The 23,166-nt window shown below is 43.9% G+C and overlaps 1 protein-coding gene across 7 annotated transcripts in view; it reads left to right on the forward strand.

Moving 5' to 3' along the window:
- The window catches only part of Uck (Uridine-cytidine kinase), a 104,080-nt gene extending 83,070 nt beyond the window's left edge, over positions 1 to 21,010 (forward strand). For 6 of the 7 annotated variants that reach the window (XM_037413280.2, XM_037413283.2, XM_037413284.2 and 3 more), the window contains 3 exons: positions 8,409 to 8,506; positions 8,793 to 8,841; positions 20,797 to 21,010. In XM_037413280.2, coding sequence (XP_037269177.1) covers positions 8,409 to 8,506; positions 8,793 to 8,841; positions 20,797 to 20,906 — 257 coding nt within the window. In that variant the 3' untranslated portion in view covers positions 20,907 to 21,010. Of the gene's footprint in view, positions 1 to 8,408; positions 8,507 to 8,792; positions 8,842 to 11,351; positions 11,440 to 20,796 lie in introns of all 7 variants that reach the window. The other variant, XM_075880274.1, reaches the window with a different exon arrangement.
- The last annotated feature ends 2,156 nt before the right edge of the window (positions 21,011 to 23,166 follow it).

The following is a 23,166-nucleotide window of genomic DNA, read 5'->3' on the forward strand; positions in this document are numbered from 1 at the left end:
TTTTAAAAAGCTGCCAGCTCTTCAGGAGCTTGATCAAAGCGGCCTCCCCAAAATGAAGATGGCGAAAAAATACATCCCTATATCGACGCTGTCGCGGATCTGGAAAGACAGAGAAATGATTGAAGGCACTGTTAAGAATGGGACCTTTGCATCTAAATGGTAGCGGATGCAAACGACGCCTTATGAACAACAAGGAAAAGTTCTTTTTCTGTGGTTCAAGCGTACACGGAGTACCAATTTGCCCATAAGGGACCGATTCTCGAGCAGAAAGCTCGAGAGATCGCCATACAAATAGGTCTTAAGAACTTTGTCTTAAGCGATGGATCGCTCAACCGCTTCAAAACACGCCATGGCCTAGTCTTCAAAGCAATCTCTGGTGAGAATAGTGCAGTCAACAGGGACATTTGTATCGACTGGCAATAGGGGTGGCTTAAGAAAATTTTGATGAGCTTTGAGCCACGAGACGTCTTCACCGTCGACGAGATGGTTCTTTTTTATAAGGCACTTCCATCAAAGGCTCTCACCTTCAAAGGCGAAGCCTGTAGTGGAAGAAAACGCAGTAAAGATCGCATCACTGTGCTGGTGGGTGCAAACATGGCAGGAGATGAGAAATTAAAGCTGTTGGTAATAGGAAAATCAAGGCACCCACATTGTTTCAAAAGCATTCGACACCTTCCCGTTGCGTACCATGGGAACGGAAGAGCCTGGATGACCATGGCCATTTTCGAAAACTGGCTCCGGGAGGAAGACGCAAGATTTACGAGGCAAGGCAGGAAGGTTGTCTTCATCGTGGATGATTGCCCAGCCCATGTTCAGGTTGAAAGACTCCACGCCATAACTCTGAAGTTCTTATCAGCCAATGCAACAGCAATGATCCAGCAGATGGATCAAGGGGTTATTCAGAACAGTGAATTTCATTACTGCAAACAATCGCTCTATGAAATGCTGCTTAGAGCAGGCAGCGGAAAATTATACAGCATAGATTTATTGGCAGCCATCCACATTTTGGCTTGTGCCTGGGAGCAAGTAAAGGAAACAACTATACACAGATGCTTTCACCATGCTGGCTTTCAAGCGCAAGAAAGCAGTACTTGATGGAGAAGAAAGAAAGCCCTACTATGCCGACATTGAGACAGTATTCAGTCAGGTCGTGCCCTTTGTCCCTTTCACGCTGCAGGACTACGAAGGAATTGATGAAGATGTTCATACCTGTCGTGAAGAGACTGTCGAGGAAATGATTGCCGAAGTGCAAGATGAGGATCAACCATCCAGCGATGAATGTGATGACAATACTGCCAGTGCTGTGGTGCCACAAGACCGATAAGCTAAAGAGGCTGTTGAACTTTTGCAGTGCTATTTTGAGCATGAGGTTTGTCCGGAATTTCTAGCTAGTTTGTCAGGGATGGGTGCGTACATTGTGAAAAAACAACTCAAAGTTTGCCAAACAAACCACTCTTCACTCCTTTTTTTTTTCTCTTACTCATTCTCATGAGTAAGGTGACGTTTGTGCAACTTGAATAAAGGTATTGGTTCACGAAATAAGTGTACTTTGCTTAAATGAAACTTCTGATAAATGGAACAGTTTTATGGATCCCCTTTGAGTTCTGTTTAAGAGGAGTCAACTGTAAAAGCACTCACGATGTGCACGCACAACTTCCTGCGTTCATGCAGACCTTGCACAACACACTTGCAAGTGTGTCTACCAAGCCCGGATGGAAAAAACCCAGGGAGCATGCCAAGGCTTCGTACTGGTCACGTGTCACCACCGGCATAGCCAGTGGCGGAGCAGAGAGCAGCCGACATGATTACAAGGAGCGAGCGCCTCCGGCGGGAGGGAGGGTGAAATCTGTGCCACGGAGACACTCACTTGATCTGCACTGACGTGATTTAGCCTGGCGATGCTAGCACAAACATTGCTCGCTCTGTGCAGAAAAAGCTCGGCGCGAGACATGGGTGAAAAAAGTGCACGGGCACTTCGGCGGCATGAGCAGTGGCACGCCCGCTCATAGCGCTGCCATGAATACGGATCCACAACTTGTTACTTCGCTCTAAGCGGAGCAGCTATCGACATGCTTTGAGTAATCCAGTCTAAAATACACGCATGGTGGTAAGGACTGCGTGACATCTTAATAAAAGCGATGATTCGAAGGAAGCGACGTTGTTATAACGAGGTTTTACTGTATTTCATTTTACTACATAGTACAGTCGAGCCCGCTTATAACGAACCTGAGCATGTGCGGCATCCGTTCGCAGTATCCCGAAGTTTGTAGTAAATGAAACACAATTTTTAAAAAAGTTGAGTGAAAAAACAAACTTTTCTGCCCAAAAGAGTCTGTGATGCATGTGTTGCGAAGAGCAGAAGCGATAAGGGTGGTCTCGAGTTCATTTAAATCTGAAGGGTGCTCGTCCGCTGAGGTCTGTGGCATAAACTGCATGAGGCACTGGCTCCAAAGTTTCGTCGTTCTCGCAACCCGATTCCTCCAAATCGCTCTCGCCACGTACTTCACTCACAATGCCCTAACCCGTGCACGGTCCCGCAGGGTCGGCATCATCATCGGCCATAATTAAACCATTGCAACAGATGTCCCACCCGCTCTCCAGGTCGAAGTCGACGATGCGCTGCCACAAATCGCTGCCGGAGTGGTCTGTTCGGAAGCTTCAGGCTCGGCATCGGGCCCGAGGGCGACGAAGTCGGCCTCGCGAAGACAGTTTCGTGCGCATGTAGCCGTCACCGCCGCCCACAAAATTTTCACCATCTCCACAGCTGGATACCGGGACCCCCGAAGCGGCAAGTTGACTGCCAAATGGTCAGCAGCTATGAGCTAGCAAGCGCTCCGCAACACGGCACCTAGCGCGAGGAGTATGCTCAAGTCAAGCGGTCACACTTTTGATGTTTTGTTGAGCAGCAGGAAAAAACATGCAAGTCTTCCAGTCTGCCATCCTGACCACACAGGCACACCAAGAGTGAGCCAGGCGGGCACACGCGACACACATGCCAGAACGTGTGGAACAGCTCTGGGCCTGTTTCACAGAAAATGAAACTTATTATAGCGTGCCTGGCGGTCTGCGGGCGGCCCGGGACCGTCCAAATGAATTCTTTCGGGCAGCTGGCAGCTGACAGCGCGGGGGGCATGCCAGTGTGGCCATCTTAAGTTAGACATGGAAATTTTTCATGTGCTCGTGCTCTTTCCTTGCTTTTCTGTCTGCTTCTCGAAATGTTTCTGGATTTCGCATTGTTTGCGCACCCAGCTCTTGTCATCGGTGTTCTGAGCCACATCGAGGATGTGCATATTCCCGAAGGTCGGGAAAACATGCATTATACTCACTAGGAGAAACGGCAGTGGAACGACCGTGCCAGTCTACGATGCGCACGCGCTCGAGTAGTTCACTTACAGTAAGTTGCATCATAACAGAAATAGGTATACTACCTAACTACTGTTTAGGTTAAAACTGGGTCGTCGTTGTGGCCTGTGTCACAGCTATGGAGGGAGCAGACGGCATAGCCTGGCATAGCAGATGTCACAGCGGATGTAGCCAGCATCAAGCGCGCAGATGGTCCGAGGCCGCTCAGGCTGGCTTGGGACTTTTAGATCACGTGCATGTGACGTAGCCGCCTATGAGCCGACGGGTTCGCGTGCCACCGGCAAGTGATCTGGGACTTGGTAAATAGACGAAGCTCAATGTTGTGATCAAGAAAGGAGAGCATATTTGCGAGAGAAGAAGGGCAAGGAGTTGCGATAGAGTGAAAAGAGGGGAGGATGAGGCGGGAGGGCGACCTTGAAAACCAAAACGCACGGGAAGGAGGCAGGTTGGGTAGCTTGCTTGAAAGATCCGCGGAATGTGCAATTTGCACGTAGAAAAACTTGAAAGAGTGCCTGCGCGCGCAGAAGTCAAAGCACGGCCGCCTAGATCGGTGCGCACGACGGTGTTCAAAGAGTCGGCGGCCGTGGTCAAAAAATGATTTTGTTGCGCTGGCGGGTTTGGGTGGCCTCACCAACTTCGATATTTCACGATTCGTTTCGTGCAAATTAACAGCTGTTTTCGCGCTTCCGCTCATGTGCGGAGGGCATGCTGAGCCGAGTGCAAAGTGAGCGACAACAAGTCCTAAACAAGAAATGAATCGCAAATATCAAAGTCGGTGGGATAGTGTACACCCATGCACTAGATGCAGATGATCGAATACAGTCGGTGGCCGACGATGTTGGCAAGTGGTCTGGTCTCTCCAGGCCGGCGACGGCAACGATCAAAAACAGCGATCACGAGTGATCCAAAACAGAGTTAGATGGCCAACCGGTCTTCGAAAAATTGGTGGCACTGTGAAAAAGCGGGCCTCGTCTGGTGATGCGGGGTGCTCAGAGTAGCGGGGAGGGGACAAAGAACGGAGGGGTGGGTAACAAAAAGCGGTCGGGGAAAGCGACAACTAGAGCGGCGCAGAAACAGGGTCAGCGTTTAACAATAAGACTGTATGGGCACCTCGCCGATGCCTGATCTGGTTTCTCGGGAAGTCGGCAGAGTGCCAACTCCATTCGCTTTAACCGATCAGCAGCGCTCAGAGACGTTCGTTGTAAGTGCGATTTTGTGCCATTGAACCAATGTATATTTTCACGATTACGCGGATATTGTTTGTTTTAAGTGAAAGTTTGTTTTAAGTGGGGCCGTTATATGTGGGCTGGACTGTATCATAGTCACTTGCATGTACCTCACTGGATCTCTCTCCTTCTTTTTATTTATAAGCCAGTAAGATGTAGATAACCAGAGTTCAGGCCAACCCTATTCTACCATTAAATATAGGAGTGTGCAAATAGTGGAATTGAGAAGCAAATTGATTATAAATTTAATGCTATTCTAATTTTTTTTTAATAGTGAAGCAAACATTTTTGAAGCAACCCATGCATTGAAAATTTATAAAAAACTAATAATGACTAGCTTTAATAAAGGAGCATTCCGATTGCTAGTGACCTCAAAGCAAGTACCACAATTTTGTGAACTGAGGCAAGCTTGTATACAACAGCAGCTACAACATCAGAAATGTTGGAAATGTTTTCTAACTAAAGGCAGGCATGGAACAGCTGTGCCATCCTGCATCAAACCACCCATATTATGCTAAATTCATTGATCAGCATCTTACTGAACTCCAGCACGCGAATTCAGCCACAAGGTGAGACAGACATCAAGCCCCGTGCCTAAAAATGTGGCTGAAACATTGTGTTTTTCGTTTCATCGAAACGGTTATTGTTTCACTTCACACAGCTGCTTTTGCTTAGTGTGTAAAGCTAATTTGGTGTAGAATCAAGAAATTAAACTCTTAGGATAAATTTTGTTGCAAAGAACACCCAGGTGCCATTCTGGGAAATTTGGAAGGCACCCACGTAACCAAAAAATTTTTTCTCTCTGCAATATTGTAGCAATGCACTGTTTTCAATATGGCTAATCAGTCCAATTTTTTTTTTCGAATACATTTGAGATGGTTGCCAAACTAGCTGAGACATTTGGCGTGGAATGACCCAGTAGCAATGCTAGTTACTGTTTCTAGTCAGCATAATAACTGCAGGTCCCTCACACGATCATGGCTTGCATGCCTGCTGGTTTAAATATTACTTATCAATTTGAGGTGTAGCCAGTGGCATGGTGTATGGCAAATTACATTTCAAATTTTGAGATATTGGCCAAGTATTATGACTTTGCCACATGTGACCGTGGCCAGATAAGGATAGAAGTCACCGACAAATGTGTAACAACTTATCATTGACAGTCCTATTCCACCAAGCATCTTCAATTATCTGTCTGGCTGTGTGTGGGGTGTAGTGCTGACATTAAACTACTGCCCATACAGTACAAAGTATTCGACAACCCAAATGCGCTGCACCACCGCTAAATGGCCAAGCCAGCCTAAACTGTGCAAGAAAGCACAGCCAACACCATGTTCGCCCAACGTGGTGTGCACAACACTTACAGCAAAGCCTCATTCAATCAAAGTCATCGGGGCCGCGAGAAATCTTCAAATTAATCGGGTTTTTGAATGAACAGAACATACAAAAAATGGGAGGTAAGGAACTTGCATTTATCCAAAGTAATCAGGGCCGATTGTTTCTTGTACCAGCTAGTTTGCAGCTCAAAGGGTTATGTTTTCTCGCAATACCTGGGCCTTGCTGCTGCCACCGAAAAAAAAGAAAAAGAAAAAAGATAATGCTGTCTTGTTCAATTAAAATACACCCCTGTGGAAAACAAGACATGCTTCACTGCAGCACAGCAGTGGCAAGGGGGTAGCATGTCGTCTGCCCTCGCTGCATCACATCATGATGCGACCATTTGCCCATTCTTTGTGGTAAATTAAAGAATTTAATGATAGTAGTGTGACGAAATTGGCGATATGGCTTAGCTCGAAAACGTGATCATCGAAGCTTTCGAACTTACTTTTCAAAGTAGGCACTGCAGGCAAGAATTACGCCAGTAGTGCAAGTGTGCAGATTGCTGCAGCCACGGGCAATGGGAGGTTCACAGTTATTGTGAATTCCATCATACTGACCTTTATTAAATTTCTTTACAATCCTAAAAAGAATGGGTAAATCATGACGTGTTCTCGTAGCGAAAAACATGCGTTACACTGCCTGCGTATCACCACTGTGTTGCAGTGAAGCTAATCTTCTCCACAAGTGCATGTTTTGGTTGAGCACGAGTTCGTATTTTTTTCCCTTGCTTTTTTTGTGCTAGAAGTCACAGGGTTGGGGTGCTTCAGCTGCCACTCATTAGTATGGCTACGTTGCTGCCTTGAAGTTTTTAAAGGCCGTCGTTTCCGCGGATTGCCGGTTAAATCGGGGTCGGGAATTGGCACATGGCACCCAAAGTCATTGACTTAACCATACTGGTGCTGACCACGACTTCAAATTATCCACTCAGATCCACATTGCAAAACACGGGACCGTAGAACTATTTCGAATTAAATGGGATTTCAAAACAACCGAGTTGGGATTTTCGAGGTTTTACTGTACTCACTTTTAGAAGTGAGCGGCTTGTGCATACTGAAATGTCACTGCACACACTCGCACAGCAAATGCGCTCGTACATACAGACAGGAGTTCTGGCGTGCTGATAGCGTGAGTGTTTATACATTCAAACCTTGCTATAACGAACCCAGACACAACAAAATATCGGTCATAACTAACCACATGAAAAGTAGTTTTGCAATAGGTACAGTGTTAGGAATAATCTTTACAATAGATTTTTTTATATAACAAACTCATTTTTGTGCAAGATGCAACTTTCTTACAATGAGGCCGAGTGTACTAGATCACGACGCATTGCACACGATTAACTTGGGATGAATGGTGCCACACTGCAACCAGGTGCTGGGTTTCTGAGCACCGAAGTCAGTTTTCTCTCTATAGAGAATGCCATACATATGCATGCACACCAGAGAAATCTGAACGAGTTTTCTGGTCTGCTGTCATATCAAAATGTTTCGGGATCCTCTTTGCAACTTTATATGTATCTTGGTTTTATTGTAAGTGCTGTTTGAGTTTTTTACAGGCTTTAAATTTTGTTTTTTTCTGCTGAGCCTACATCGGTGGCAGTTTTTTTTTGCTGGCTTTGGACTTTAAGGGGTTAACTTAGATTTGAGCAAATGAGATATGTTAAACTTAGAGGGAGTTTCCTTTACCTATTTGGATGTACTATTGCTTAGCATCACCCAGATGTGAAACCATCCAAAATGGGAGTACGTTTGTAGTGGTTTCATGAAAGCGATTTTTGTTTACTAAAGATTGTCCTGTACTGCGGTGTAGTAACTGAAAAAAGCAGTATTCTGCATGAAGTGGTGTTTTGGAGTCTACCCATCACATTAGTGTTTTGTTCAGGCTTTTGCCTGGTTTGACTGAGTGACAGTGTCTCTGAAGCGTCATTTGTTTTAACTACTTTAACAACTTGGCACAACAACTTAAACTTTAACAACTTGACAGAATGACACAGCTTGTCCAAGGATGAAACTTTGTTGTCTAAGTGTCCAGCAAAATGCGAAAGAAAATGTGCTAGCGCCTCACACTTTGGACAATGGTAATCTGCATGTCTTTGTACATACTGGTGTGGCTATGTGAAAAATCGAGTCTCGTACATTCAGTAACGATGTCCGAAGCTGAATGCTTTGAAGAGCTAGAAGCAGGATGATAATAAGAATAATTGTTGGATCTTTACATCTCAAAAGCAAGGACAAGTAGGATGCAGAAACCTTTGAAGCTATTTTATTCATTATTGAAGCCTTCATGGGGGAGTCCTTAATGTCAAGATAAAAATATGTTTAGTGTAACTGCATGGTGCTCTAGTTTGCATGTGCCAGGAGATACAAGGACACTCCTTGGTATTCAATAGAGGGTGATGTTGTGTTGAGACTTTTTTTTTCCTCTTTTTTTTTTCAGTGCTGCGTGATGTGAAAGAACGCGGTCGAGACCTTGAGAAGGTTCTCCACCAGTACACTAACTTTGTGAAGCCTGCATTCGAGGAGTTTTGCCTGCCTGTGAGTTTTCCATCACTGAAGAATTTTAGAAGGGTTGAGATGTTCGATGTTTTACATTAGTGGATAGCACTCCACCAACTGTTTCTTGCCTTTTTTTGTGTGAGTATTTAATATTTTGCAGAGTGCTTGGAAATGCCTCACAGCATGTTTCAACATAACACTGACACTGTGGCTGTTCGTGAAACCTTAAGATTGTTTGCTTCTAGCTTTATCATGCCTAACATGAGTGCCACTTTTCTGTAGTTTGATGTTCATGCAATATATGTTTATTCCTGTCCCATTGCAGACGAAGAAATATGCTGATGTCATCATTCCCAGAGGCGCCGACAATGAAGGTTCGTGGTTTTGTTGGCGTCTTTTTGTTACATAAACACTGCACTTCATGCACCATTTCAAGCATCTTCAAGCATAAACCATGAACTGAGGATACCAACAGTAAAACCCACTTCCGACTCGTTTTGCCGTGCTAAAATTTCGAAGTAGTGTTTGACGTAGAAACAGCTGCTTTCACCTGATGTAATGCCGCCCATCTAGGAAAATTGGCTAAGCTCAAAATTTCCGCAGCACCAAACCATTTTTCATACTTGCCATGTGTTTACTGCCTTTTAACTCAAGATATTTCTAAACTAAATTGTGTTTTGATCAACATTCTTGACCGAAAGTGGAAGAATAATTTCGCCACCAGCACGTTTCGCCAGCTCTGTGCGAGGCTGTGGTGCCTGTGGAAAGGAAAATATTGTCCATAAATATGAAGATAAATATGAAGTCTAAACCGAGCGGCCTAACGACTTTGCCAAGCAACCCTGTGGCACGATAGACTAGTGCCGAGGCAGGCCCTGCAAAATCTCCCAAAGACGTCTGTCGGTAGGCAGGCCCTACCGACAGACGTCTCTGGGAGATGGAACTTCAGTTTTATTTTGTATGCACAGTACACGCGACAGGAATTTTCACTCTAGCTGTGTGGTGCGGCGAGGACAGCACCACCAAAGCTGCCGACTTAGGGAAGAAAGCTAGCCCTTTTCAAACAACAGGGCTGGATTGCATCGAGCGTCACCCAGTAATTTTTATTCACGCTTTCAGTGGTGGTTAAAAAAAAGTGAGATGTGCTAGATAGATTTCAGCCGAGCATGTTGAGCAAGCGTAAGCACATCTGAGGCTCGAAGCTCCCAGACATCGAAGCAACGCTCCTAGTGTGTCTGCATAATGCGAACATTCTTCCAGTTATAAAACATTGATGCTATTGACTCGCAAATCTGCTTCCACAGGCAATGGCGGCTGGTTTGACCTTTTTCCAAACTGAAACAACGTAGTGCCGGCACACGATGAGAGCGGCAATGTTGACGCAACTACTTTAGATGGGCCGACATCACCCTTGCTTCGTGTAGTGTGAAAGTTTGGTGCAGTGGTAGGGATGGTCAAGCACGTGCAATATGCTAAGCAACTTGAGCATGTCTTCCTAGGACGTCTTCTTCTTTACTAAATAAAATTGCAGTGCTGGTAAATGGTTGATAACTTTAGTATGACATCACCGTATTTACTTAATTCCAACGCGCACCTCTTTTTAAGGAAAAATAGACCTTGAAATTGCGTGCGCTTTAGATTTCGGTATAGGCGCTAAAACTGTCCCTTAGCTATATTTTTATTTTTGAGTCATGTTAGTCAGATGCGCGTTTGAATATAGCAGGTGCGTTATTTTTCTTTAAAGCCGTTACAAGAAGCTCATTCAGGAGCTCCTCCTAAATAGCTGGTTTGTAGTAGGGAACAGTGGTGCAATAGCTGAGCCAATTGTGACAATTTGATACAACTCCCCAGTTTTGTGCCGAGCTGCTCCAAAATCATAAAATTAGCTGAAATTGGGCCATGCTGCATCAAAATACCCAACCAGCCTCATATTTTTCAAGTTGCGCAAATTTCAGCAAGATAGGGAGGCCATGTACGTGGCTCACCTGTAGTTTTAGTCATCAATCAATCAAAGGGTGCAGACTCTTAACCTTAAACCATGGTAACCTAACCACGCTAACCTTAATCCCATAGGTCAGGACACTCACAAGATGCGATTGACCAGATTAAGTAACAAAGCCGTGCGCCTATCGGTACGCTGACTGCAACAGATACCTCTCGGCAAGACGATGCAACTTCAAGATAAAAATGCGTTGCCGTAGCCAAGAATGCTTCATGGGAAATATGAACTTCCTAGCCAGCAAAAGGGACTATGGCATGTTAGAAACTAGAGCTGGGTGTGCATACCTCGTTTTCTGTGCAGGAACAGAGTCGACGTGCTGTGAACGCCGGCGTTGCTGGCGACCACGTTGGGTACCATAGCAATGGCACATCAAACATTTTTCTGTTTTGAAGTTGCGTTAGTCTTGTCATCCCGGTGATAGATATCTGGTGCTGTCGCTGGACCAACGGGTATGCACCACTGTTACTTTTCCTGGTAGAATGCGTCTAGCAAGGGAGCTGAGATGTTGTGCCCTAAACATAACCCTCATGTTAAAAAAAATGGGTTGGGGGGGGTCTAGCGGTATTCAAAAATTTATTGTCCTTGTTCTAATCCATGCAGAATGATGCTTAAACCACCGTTGCCGCAATACACCAGTGCCCTGCGAAAAAGCGTATTTTGATTTGGAAGGGGCTGTTAGCACTACTCATGGGACAGCAAATTTCGTTCAATTACTCACGCGTATATACTACCTCATGATTGTGAGCAGTAGTATGATCGCTGAGGTCTGAAAAAGTTACTGGTAATCATTTGGGGCAGTGTATGACACTTTTACCACCCTAAACAAAAAACAAACTGCGCAAGTTTTTTTTTTGTTTTGTTTTCCCCACTCTTACTCCTCAGTTTCACGAATCCCTTGGATTTCATGGTCGCCAGCTTGGCAGACTTACATTTAAGTTCACGGATTCTGTCAAAGGATTTGACAGAGACGGCAAGTGCTAATGTTTATTTTATCATTGTTCGCTCAGTGGGTAGATCGAAATACTAGTTTATTGAAACAGCAGTGCTCATGTTTACTCGGCATGATTTAGGTCATGTAGAATGGCTTGAACATACTTTTTTTTTTCTATATGTAAGCCTTCTTTGCTCCAAATTTGGTCTTTCGTAATAAAAATATATGTTTTATTTCCTGTAACCTGCTCCAAGTTAGCATTTTAGTGCTCTAAATGCAAGATTCTGCTGCTCTAAAAAATATCTCCAAATACTATTCTGGCTGTTGCACCCTTGAGGGAAGCTTTTAGATAGAACTTGACCTTTCACTTCAGTTCCACAACTTTGCTTGCCCCGAAAATTTATTTATCTCAATATTTTTTAGGTCTTTGCCACTTGAAGTTAGCAAGGCATTTCTGCATACAGTGAAACTCATTAGTACGCATTCCATAGGACTAGCAAAAATGTACGAATTAGCAAAATTTGAATCTATTGAATGTTTCTAGAAAACAATAAGGTAATGTCTATTACATCAATACACTTTCATTTTAAATCCTGTGCTTATTCATGACTTCATTCATAATGTAACTGTAGCTTTAAGCACTTCTGTCTTAATAAAACCAAAGCAGTTTTACTAGGCCTGTATGACTTTTTGAAGGCTTCAAATATTCAAAACAAATACTACAGAATTGAAATTTGTTTTGATTTGAATTTAAATGATTGAATATTTCAAAGAATTCGAAATTGACAAATAGGTGTATAATAATCTGCATGTAACCTTTTGTAAAGGTGCTTTCACTGCAGTGAAGGTGTGCAAAGCAGCAAAAACATTTAAACAGGGAAATCCGCTTTGCTGCAAAGGTCTAATTTAAAGTTGTTGCCTTCATGTGTTACCCTCGCATCGATTCATCATGTTCAAAATTTGAAATTCTTATCATACCGACTTATATGCTCTGAGTATAGTAAATTTTAAAACATAACATATTTTACAGGTCATCACTTGAATTCTGCCAAGAGTCTATTTCTGCTACTATTCAGAGTCCTTTCCACTTCCTTTGAACAAAATGTTTGGCAGATCCCACATACCTTGGGAATCAATGTTATGTGAAGTATGCGGATGGAAGGTGACTATGTTGTAATTTTTTTATTGAGCGAAAAGGTATGAAATGGCGTCAATGATGGCGATCTAGACTGTGCAGATTTTTTGGTTGTCTGCAAATGCTGTTTTCATTCCTTTACAGTGCTTTGCATTTACATTGCTTTGCACTCGGTATGTTCCAAGAATTGTCAGAACTAACCAGGTTGTGACCAAATGTATCCAACGAGAGTTTGACGCCAATAACCTTTTAAACGCCACACTATGAAGCAATAGTAAAAAGTGATATTTACTTTGGTAATTCGTATTGGCCTTCTAAATTAATTATGATGAAAAATTCAGCCACATTGATGATGACTAAGAACGTTTTTGCGCATGTTCCATTTTAGGAACATTGGCGTTTTTCATATGCAAAAAACTGTTTGTCAAGAACAACGTTTATTGACTTCTCTATTGAGTTTTCTTACTCACAATAAGTGAAGAATAATAATTAGCATCAAGCAAAGGGCCTAAAAGTTTTAAGTAATAATAACAAATCTGTAAAAAAATTGGTTTCTTCATAATACTGGCTGTACTACAGTGAACAATTCACAAGCCATGGTACACAGCAAAGCAGTTTTTGTGCTGCCGCTTCTTGCCCTGTTGGCACTGATTTGTTGTATTCTTGAACTCAGGCCATCCACCTTGAGACGCTCAGATGATGTAGTGGCCATCAGTTTTCCTGTTCTCACCTCTTGAATGAACCCGAGGGTCCGGCCGCACAGTTAGTTTCTGCTTGAGCTGCAGCAAAGACATGGTGACATCCCGCCGAAATGCAATATGTGTCATGGCGGCATTGGTTTCCGTTGTAAGTTTCGTAGTGGAAGAGCTATCCTGCGACGACAGCCTTGTTGAAATCATTGCTGAAAAGGTTCCACCACCATTTCTTGCTTCGAAGTTTTGGTCGATAGCTGCCGAGAAGCTGGTCCACCACATCTACTTCTCCCATGCCCTCATTGTATTTCTTGATGAAATGAGGTTGAGGAATGTCCACCTTCTTGTTTGAGCGTCGTGAGAAGTGTTTTGTACTTCCAACTGGCTCGTGGGTGAGGTGGTTCGAAGAAACTGTGACGACGGCATTGTCGTTACACCTGCATTTGTAGACCACCCCATCACACTTGTAGTGGAAAGATCATCTTTCTTCCTTTTTGACGTCTTTGAGGCTCTTCATTGGACAACCACTGGTGATGTATCTTGCACAGTTCCTGTCGCTCGAATTCCCTGGTCAGCGAGTTTTGTCAAGAAGCCGTGCGAAGTGAAGCTGTCGAAATAAACTTCAAACTGTTTTGGGGCTTGGAGGACTGACACCATGTTGCTAACTACCCTAAGCCCAAGAGGGGTCTTGTCATCTTTCTCATTTTTTCCTTAATATATATCTATTGCGTAGGGGTACCCATCTGATGAGCACATCATCCAGATCATGCAACCAAATCGAATCGGTTTACCGCGAATAAACATTTTGTACTAGTGGTGCCCATAATAGGGCACCATTGACTCGTCGATGCTTAGGTTCTTGTGGGAGACTCCAAACTGGTGGAAACATTTGGAGATTTCATCGTAAAATTGCTGAATCTTGCCCATCTTCTTGCCTGCTTGCTACTGAGTATTGTCAACCACATGAAAGGACCTTTTGAGCTGCCAGAACCTACTTCGGGACATCACTGTCACGACTATAGAGACACAAAGGTCCTCTGCAGTGCTTGAGTACGAGTCCTCTGACGGAACAGAGTGGTAGCCACTAAATAGTAAGAGGCCGAAAAACTGACCCATGTCTGCTCCTGTGACGTCCACCTCCTCGTCCTTTTGGAGTGGGTATCTTGCTGTCAATTGAGCCAGTCGATTAGAATATTCTGGAGAAATAATTTTGCACAATAACATGAAAGGGCTCATGTTCGCAAGCTCCGGAAAGGTCTTTAGCAATAACGGAGGATTGTCGCTGGGAAGTTTTTATCAAACTTATCATGGTCACCCCATGTTGGTGTAAGAGCGTGATTTGTGGTTTTTGTTTTTGCAGTCTTTGTTGAAGATTTCCGTGCTTTTGCAGAAGTCATTTGCCTCGAGGCTGGACGTTTTCGTCGTGACTCAGAGCTCAAAGATCTAGTCGGCAAATCAGTATTTTCATCGCTGCACCCCATATCTTCATCACTGCACCGCACTACTTCTACGTGCCCGCATATATCATCGGAAACAACTTCAAAAAGTCATTTTATTCACGTGCTCCTCATCGGAGATATTGCCATCTTCATCTTCAACAAGCCAAAAAAGAAAAAAAAAGAACAAGGCGAAAGGCTAGCGCGTGCCAATGCTGTTTTTTGACACTGAAATGCCAATGTTCCAAAAAAGGAACATTCACATGAAACTCCGGACTTTGACAACTGGAGTGCCTTTGTTATTTCTTTTTAATTTGCTACGTGATGCAATACTATAGCCTTATATTCTAGTTCTGGTTTGCTCACTGCAACGTGACTTTTTCGTGCAAAGTAATGCAACAAGCGTCTGGTGGGGAAGGAGCAGGAAATATGCCTGTTTTTAAACCTTTATCTAAAGACTCTACAAGGGTTTATATAAAAAATTGAAATTGTTACGTTTTCTTTAACCATCCTTGAGTATGCAGAAACAAAAATTTAAGAAGGGTGCTATATGGATGAAAAAAAAATTTTTTTAATGAATTTCATATGTTCTAATTTTGGAACAATGGCAAGTAAAGGTTAAACAATGCATATGCTTGGCAAGACCAGAGAACATGTCCAAATCATCCTGTTTTCCAATTTAACAAGGGCCGCAATAATGAGCTTTAAAGTGTTGCTGTCAATTTGTACAGAATGTAGTATAATTCATTTATAATGATACCAGATATAATGATATATTGCTTGCCACAATCAAATTATTCAGAATCATCAATTTTCTATTGAATTCAGAATTATCAATCCATACAGTACAATTATTAGTGATCATAGTAGACATCGCGATAGAACTCTGGCTTCACAAATGTGCTTGCGGCAATAATTTGTCTGACACATTAGAACGAATGACATGGTCGACATCTGGGCTAGTTTGTATGGTTCTACTGTCAAACCTGGATATAACGAACTTAATAAATTCCCAGAAAAATGTGTTATAAGGAATATTTTATTCAATGTAGGTTTGGTACGAAACTTTGCAAAATAAACATGCAAATTGAACAAAAGGGCAACTGAAGACAGAGCTAAGCCAAAACACTTTTTTTACATTAAAAAAACTGCATTATTGCGATAGTAATTATGTGGACACTCTCGGCGTGTCTTTGTCTTTGCCGCCATGTTCCGTAACAAGTCCAAATTGATAAGCCCCCGCCCTTTGTAACTTTCACAAGCGGGTAAAAGCGCGAGAGTGCAGCTGCAGCAGAGATCAAATAAGTCGGCCCATCGCTATAGCCTAGAAAAGGCATAAGATAACATTTCCAGAGTGTTACAACTGGCATCAAATGTTCCAACAGAAAGCTTGAATGAGCATGAAACATTACGTGAAGGGGGGGGGGGGGGGGGTATCATTGGAGTGGCAATAATGAGCTTTGATTTTAAGGGCTGTTGCGATCCCTGGCGCACTTGCTATCTCTGGGAGTATCAGTGTGGTTTCAACGTGAAGGGACTGTGTGACAAGAGCACTTCTCCCTAGAGCGGCCGTATTTGCTCACACCATTTTTTTTTTTGAGTTCTGCGATATGGGATCCAAAAAACTTGGCTGCCAGCCTTTACTGCTTATAACATTACAATTTTTTGCTATCGCGTTCATTGCATTGTATTTAACGTGCTTTCGTGTTGACAGAACTAATCGACTAATCGTGAAAGCTACCAGCCTGCGAACTTGCAGCCCAAGACGAAAGCGCGTGACGAGTCGACCTCCAAACATCCGTTGTCACCGTGGTCTCAGAGAGTTTCTATCAGCGCCTAGTCTAACAACCCGTTGGTGCTGATGACACGGTTGTCTCAAATTAAGAAAAGTCACAATTCCACCGCAAGGGCGAAGCGATTCCAAGCAACAACTTAGAATATAACGCTGAGAACGGCAAGCAGATCAAAGCATACTGCACGCTTCTCACACACAAATGACGCACGAAAACAACATACACAGGACGAGAGCAAATTAACACTGCTTACGGCTCGACACATAACACAGTGTTTAAACGAAAACGAGGCACGAAACGTACTCACAGGTACAGATATGAGTGCAAGCTCACAAGTGCCGCAGTTGTTACTTTGCTGTGTTTGAAAAGCACACTCTTTTCGCAGACGGCACTCGTCCAGCGAGCGAAGCGATATTTGTGCGCCCGGCAACTAAACGCAATTGTTCTGATCAAAGTCGAAGGTGCACGATTCTCCCCACCCAAAGATAAGCACGCGTGCACATGCATCTAACTCGTTCCCCTCATTCCCAGGGCAAAGTACGTGTGGGGGATAAGCGTGCATGAGTACATCGTGACGAGCTGGGTGCTAAGCGTGGGCAACTCTTTTTCTTTCATTAGTTTTTATATATATAGATACATCATATGATGAATGACGGCGGTGGTGTCGACGACAAAAACCAGCTGAGACTGTCCATATAATTGCCATCACAATAAAAAAAAAGCAAAGCTGAAAGTCGTCAGTGTCCACGCCATGCACGCGCAGTGAAACTATGCACACGCGCACGGCGTCGAAAACGAAGAGCGAATGACACGGACACAGACACGGATACCGTGGAAAACTATTTGGCAAAGCTATGTGATGCTAACTAAAGGTGGGGCGCTGTCAAGGCGCAAAAGTATTTTTCTGTTTTTTTTTTATTTTGGTTTAGAGGGGGGAGGGGCACGCCTGCCCATGAGCCCGCGGCGGCGAGAACAGCGGCAACGTTGGCTCGTGGGGTGCAGGCCCGCCTGCTCACCCGCGCGCACGAGTGCAGGCCCACCTGCCCCGCCGCCGCTTCGTCGGCGGCAGGGGAGCCACGGGAGATGCATGTTCGTACCAAAATGCCAAAATACGGGTCGAAATTCTTAGATTGTCTGTGGGGAAACTTCGTTATATCAAGGTTGTCTCCCGCTGTTACTTTGTTACATAGAGGTCGCAAATACATGTACTTCTAGGAAGCAATGGGGGGGGGGGGGGAAGAGAAACTTTGTTATATAGAGGAATCCGTTTTATGAAAGTTTGTTGTAAGCAGGTTTAACTGTATATCATTCGAAGCAGGGCAAATGACTGCACAAAAAGGTGGACACATAGAAAGCTTAAATGTTTATTGTGTCCGAATTCTTGTCTCGATCGCATTGCTTTAAAGTATAAGAACTTGTTCTACTGCCATAGAGACATTTGTGAGGGGGACGTGTGTTTAGCACTGTCGTGCTGCCTTCGTCAGAATTGCTGTTCAGAGAACGGAAAGAGCTCGTCTGGTGGCTGCCTTGCTAGCCAAGCAACACTTGGAGACTGTTTCTGACACGTGTTTCTGGCCACTTGCACATTTCCAAAATATGGGGCCAAGTACAATGCAGTGTTTGTTCAGCTGAAACAGTGAGTTCATTGGGAATTTTCCCAAGTTACTAGGTTGTAAGTCTCAAGAAAAATATAAGCTTCACAGTCCACGGTTTCAACACTCCTCAGTGGCTTCAGTAATCCTCAAGTCTTGAGAGGTCTTATTTATTCCGCTTTTGTGAATTTCCTAATCTTTTCAGCATGCGTCAATAAACCTACAGTAGGCTCTCAGTAAAGGGAAATCTTTTGAAAAGAACTGATTTTCAAGTGGAACAACTGCCTCTAACACGATTGGTTTTATATTTGAATTCCGCACCCCTGTCTGTCCACCTCTCAGTGAATGGAGCATATTTCGTGGGTCCATTTCACGTGAGCGTGTATTTATGTAGTTGGTAATGAAGTGTCAAATAGGCCTTACCACGACTTGCATTGTTTGATGCTGTTCACTTATAAGTTGAAGAGTAACTAGGCCTACATGCACAGGGAAACATATGGCCATGTTCTTATTTCTTATTGCTGGTCCTGGTACGACAATAGCTGGTTGTAATGGTATAATTAGTAGCTTGTGTGATTGACATCATTAAAAGTGGATTGTTCTGTGCAGATCCAGTAAATGCTGATGATTCTATATAGTGAAGTGTGAATTCAAATCTGGTCGAGATGCAATGCCCATGCAGTTCTTGTTGGCTTCAGTTATTTTTGTCGTTAAGTTGTTCAGTGTAAAAACATTTAATAGAACACATTGAATTCTTGATAATTCGAGCTTTGTTGATAGCCTTTTCTCACTGTCTCAAAAGCTGCCATTTCGGCATTGCTTGAAAGTATACAATCGTGTCTTAACTTGTCTTCACCCTCCTTGCGTACAAAGGCCACCTCAGAAAACAGTAGTGGGGAAAACCCAAGTACTAATATCCTAGCCAGGTCTGACAAAATTCACTGTGTATGTGAACCTTACCATGGCAGCATGTGTACTGGAGCTGCCAGTGCAGTGCTTGTCCGATTTAAAACTGTTGATGGGCTCCTTTTCAATTGGTTGACGTAGTTGTGAACAGCAGTGAATGGACACCTGTTTAAAATATCTGGAAATGGAAATGGCATATGGAAAGCAAAAGGTAAAGTTTGTCCAGTCATGTGATGATAAAAAAGAGTGGCTTATTGCAGAGTTTAGACAAGCTGGTCGTCTTGCCAGGTCAAAAGGTCCAGCACGTCATGCAGTGCTCTGCCAATCGGCCATTTTATAACAGAAAAACAAAGCCCTTCATTGTTGAGCCGCTGTTTACAGCAATGTACATGGCGGATGTTATTTTACTTCTATGCCACTCTTTTAAAAAATAGGTGTATCTCTTCTCAACATTAAGAAAACGATGTGGCACTGGGTTTTATTTATGCCTGCTAGCAGCACAGTTACCGTGCTCAAGCGCACATCACCCTTTGGTGAAACCAGCCCAACGGGAGGATGTTTCAGTGCAGCACGTACCTTATTTCATGACTGTTTTGATAGATATCCACTGCTAGCATGGCCTCTGAGACATGTTATCAGTGGGCGCCATGCAGCAGTCGTGTGCTTTCATTGTGCCATGAAAACATCGTGTGAGTTGGCAAATCCACTTTGGGTGGACGGTTCATGAAAAGTAAGAATTGTTATCTACTCGTTTGCAACGTAAAGCAAGAGAGGTAGCGCAAGTGGGTTTCTTGGAGAGATGGCTCTGCTGTTGAAGAATTCATCTTGACCTGGGATCTGGGAACTCGACCTATTATATCTTTCTGCAGGCCAAGGGGACTGTGCTATCTGCATTAACAAAAACTAGGAGATAGCAGCCCGAAGATGTATTAGAAAGCGCAGGGACACTGAATAAAGTAAATCTTGTAGCAGAATTTTGCAAGATGAAAGAAGGTTCATGAATAAAAAAGAATGTCATCCACCTCGACTGTAAGTAATGCTGCGAAAGAAATGCAATTAGATTTCTTAGGAAGGGTGCTTCAAGAAGTATTTTTATAAACCTGATGGGCTTCCACTGCAGTGCACAACTTTATCCCATTCTCTCCCACTTGTTCCTCATTATTTCCCTTCCTGTATTTAGTGCTGTGTTCATTGAGTTCGTTGGTGGCATGCGATGCTCACTAAAATTCAAAGTAGGTTGTGTTACAGGCATTGTCAAACTTTGCTTTTATTTTTATCCTAACGCCGTTCTACATTAAATTCACACCAAGTGACTATGCAAGTGTGAAAAACTTTAAAGCATGAGGATGCGTAGCGTGCAAGTTGAGTGAGCAGCATCATTTTCATTGTCTCTGTTACTGCTGGTGCTTTCGAATTCAGAATGCTCGTCTAGTGAGAAGTCGTCGTCACCCACAAATTCTCTTTGAGCCCTGCTCTCTAAGAATCTAAACAATTTTCTGCTCTTAGAGACCTCAACTACTGCATGCTCCTATGTTGACAAGGAGAGCAATGTGTTTGATCTCTCAGAACTTTTTTTTAAGAGCTAGTTGCCCTCAAACTGCTCAAACAGTAGACATCAGGCGTCATCGAGACCAAAAAGAAAGAAAACGACTTGCAGTATGCTTCCACTTTTCAACAATGCACAAAAACAGGAACTTCAAACAGCCCAAGCACAGCTGTGCACATTCATGAGTATGGCTTGTATGAAACCATGAATGTACGAAGAACTTGCCCTGATTATATAAACACCACCTGCTTAGCGACATTTTACTCACTCTGGGCTCTTTTTTACCCCTATTGCAGTGGCCATTGATCTGATTGTGCAGACAATTCAGGAGCTGCTGCATCATCACCAGAGCCGTGGGGAACCATTGCCTCGATCAGGCTCCTCCTTAGCCAAGCACCCCCACTGATCGGATCTCTAGGATACTTGCTTTTACATACAACAAGTGTTGTAGAGTATGCTTGTACATTGATTGTAATGCTATTTGTGTCATAAATACAAAGATGATGTTCAGACCTTCGCATGTGTTATTTGGGCATTTAAGAAAGTGGTGGCGTCGTGGCTGTTTGCTAGTTTAATAGCATTTCACGTGTTGTTCTTAATATTTTATGTGCTGTGACAACAAACAAGTCGCTTGGCATTGCACGGCACACCCGATTCCATAGGCCAGCTAACTGTGTGAAAGTGCAACAAGGGCTGCTTTAATTACTCGCAGTGTTATCAATGCATACTGTAGTGGGGAGGATGCACTGCTTTAATTTCATTCAAACTCACTCACTACTGATTGTGCAGTGCATGCTCAAAAACAAAGTGTCATGGAAAACATATGAGTGTGGAAAATAGGCATCACAAATGCTGAAGCGTTTGTCTAATCTATTTTCCTGCTATTTTATTCTTGAGCATGGATCAATAGCAACATGGCACAGTCATCAGTCTATCTCAGCAGAACAGGCTGATGAGCTAGTGCACTGTTATACAGAGCAGCGTTTTGTGTCATAAAAACTTTAATAACTGCACCAAGTATTTCCTGGCATCACATACTGCCCTATTTAGAAATACGAGTGGTCAAGAGCTAACACGAAAATCGCAGCATCGAATTCCAGCATCCCCAGCTGCATTTCAATGGTGGCAGAATACTACTGGCATGGGCCAGTAGTATTCTTGTTAATTAGACCCCCATTAATTCAGAATTCTGGTTCATTTGGCCATGGCATCTGGTCCTGTCCAAAATGTACATTGTTCTATGACTGAAAACTCTCATTAGTTCGGACAAATTTGGCTGCGCTTCGGTTAATTCAGGCGCCCAACCGCGGTCGAGTCACGACGGGGAAGCAGCAGCGGATTCTGTCGGCCAAATCGACGGCGCACCTAAACAACTTTGGGATCGGATTGCGGCCTCTGAGATTAAAAACTTTGTCCATGGGTAGTACATCTCAGAGGCACCCAAACACACACACACAGACACACACACGCATGCATGCACGCACGCACACACACACACAAACACGCACGAGCGGTAGTTTAAACAACCAAAATGGAAGGCAGTACATCGCTACTGTCATCAGCAATGAGCAGCCCACAAATTTGCCTTTCCTTTTTTTTGCGCATCGAACACGTTTGCGTGACGGTTGAGTTGGATTGCTCACCTATAGTGTGCTTTAAATTATTTATCTGTACGTGATCAGTGCCATTTGCAGTCTTACTGTTTGCTGTTTTTTGAAAAGTTTGCTGGTTTTTATTTCGTTTTTATCACCGTGCTGTTTTTTTTTGTGTGTGTGTGTTTGTGTTGTCTATTTCGAGCGCGTGCTTGACCACCGCGCTTGCGACGCCGGAATGGCTTCCCCTCCATCTCCTTGGGCTCCAACCGCCCCGACCCCCGCAGGGAAGAGGGTGAAGTACGAAGCAAAGGATTCGGCTGCAAAGTTGAAAATATTGAAGGCGTTGCAAGCGGGAGCATCTCGAAAAGAAGTGATGGAAAAGTTTAATGTGAAGAAAAGCACGCTGAGCACTTACGTGAAGAACGAAGAGCAGATTATGCAAGCGTATGACGGGGACATGTTTGGCGATCAAAGGAAGAGACTTCGAACAGCAGTGCATCCCAAGCTAGAAGAAGCGCTATTGCGCTGGATCGCCGTTTCGCGCAATCGTCCTTGAGCGGCCCCCTTATCTGCGCACAAGCAGAGAAGTTCGTGATGACCATGAACATTGACTCCTTCAGTGCGTCGGAAGGCTGGTTTCACCGCTTCAAGAAGTGACACGGGCTGGTGTTCCGCAACGTGTGTGGTGAAAGAGGTGCGGTTGACGAAAGTGTTGTGTGGGACTAGCGGTCTACACTATCCGCGCGCCTTTATACTTACGAGCCATGCAACATTTTCAATGCTGATGTGACAGTGCTGTTCTGTAAGGCTCTGCCTGACAAGACAGTCACATTTAAGGGGGACCCGTGCGTCGGTGGAAAACAAAGTAAAGAACGCATGACAGTTTTTCTGGCTGCTAACATGACCGGCACAGAGCGGCTGCCGCTGCTGGTGATCGGGAAGGTTGCGAAGCCATGATGTTTTAAGAATATTAAGCTGCCTGTCGGCTACCGGTTCAACAGAAAGGCTTGGTAGACTGCCGAACTCTTTCAAGCCTGGCTGCGTCAGCTGAACCGCCGCTTTGCGGCCAAG

Source organism: Rhipicephalus microplus, chromosome X, assembly GCF_043290135.1.
Source record: "Rhipicephalus microplus isolate Deutch F79 chromosome X, USDA_Rmic, whole genome shotgun sequence".
Classification (NCBI taxonomy): domain Eukaryota; kingdom Metazoa; phylum Arthropoda; class Arachnida; order Ixodida; family Ixodidae; genus Rhipicephalus; species Rhipicephalus microplus.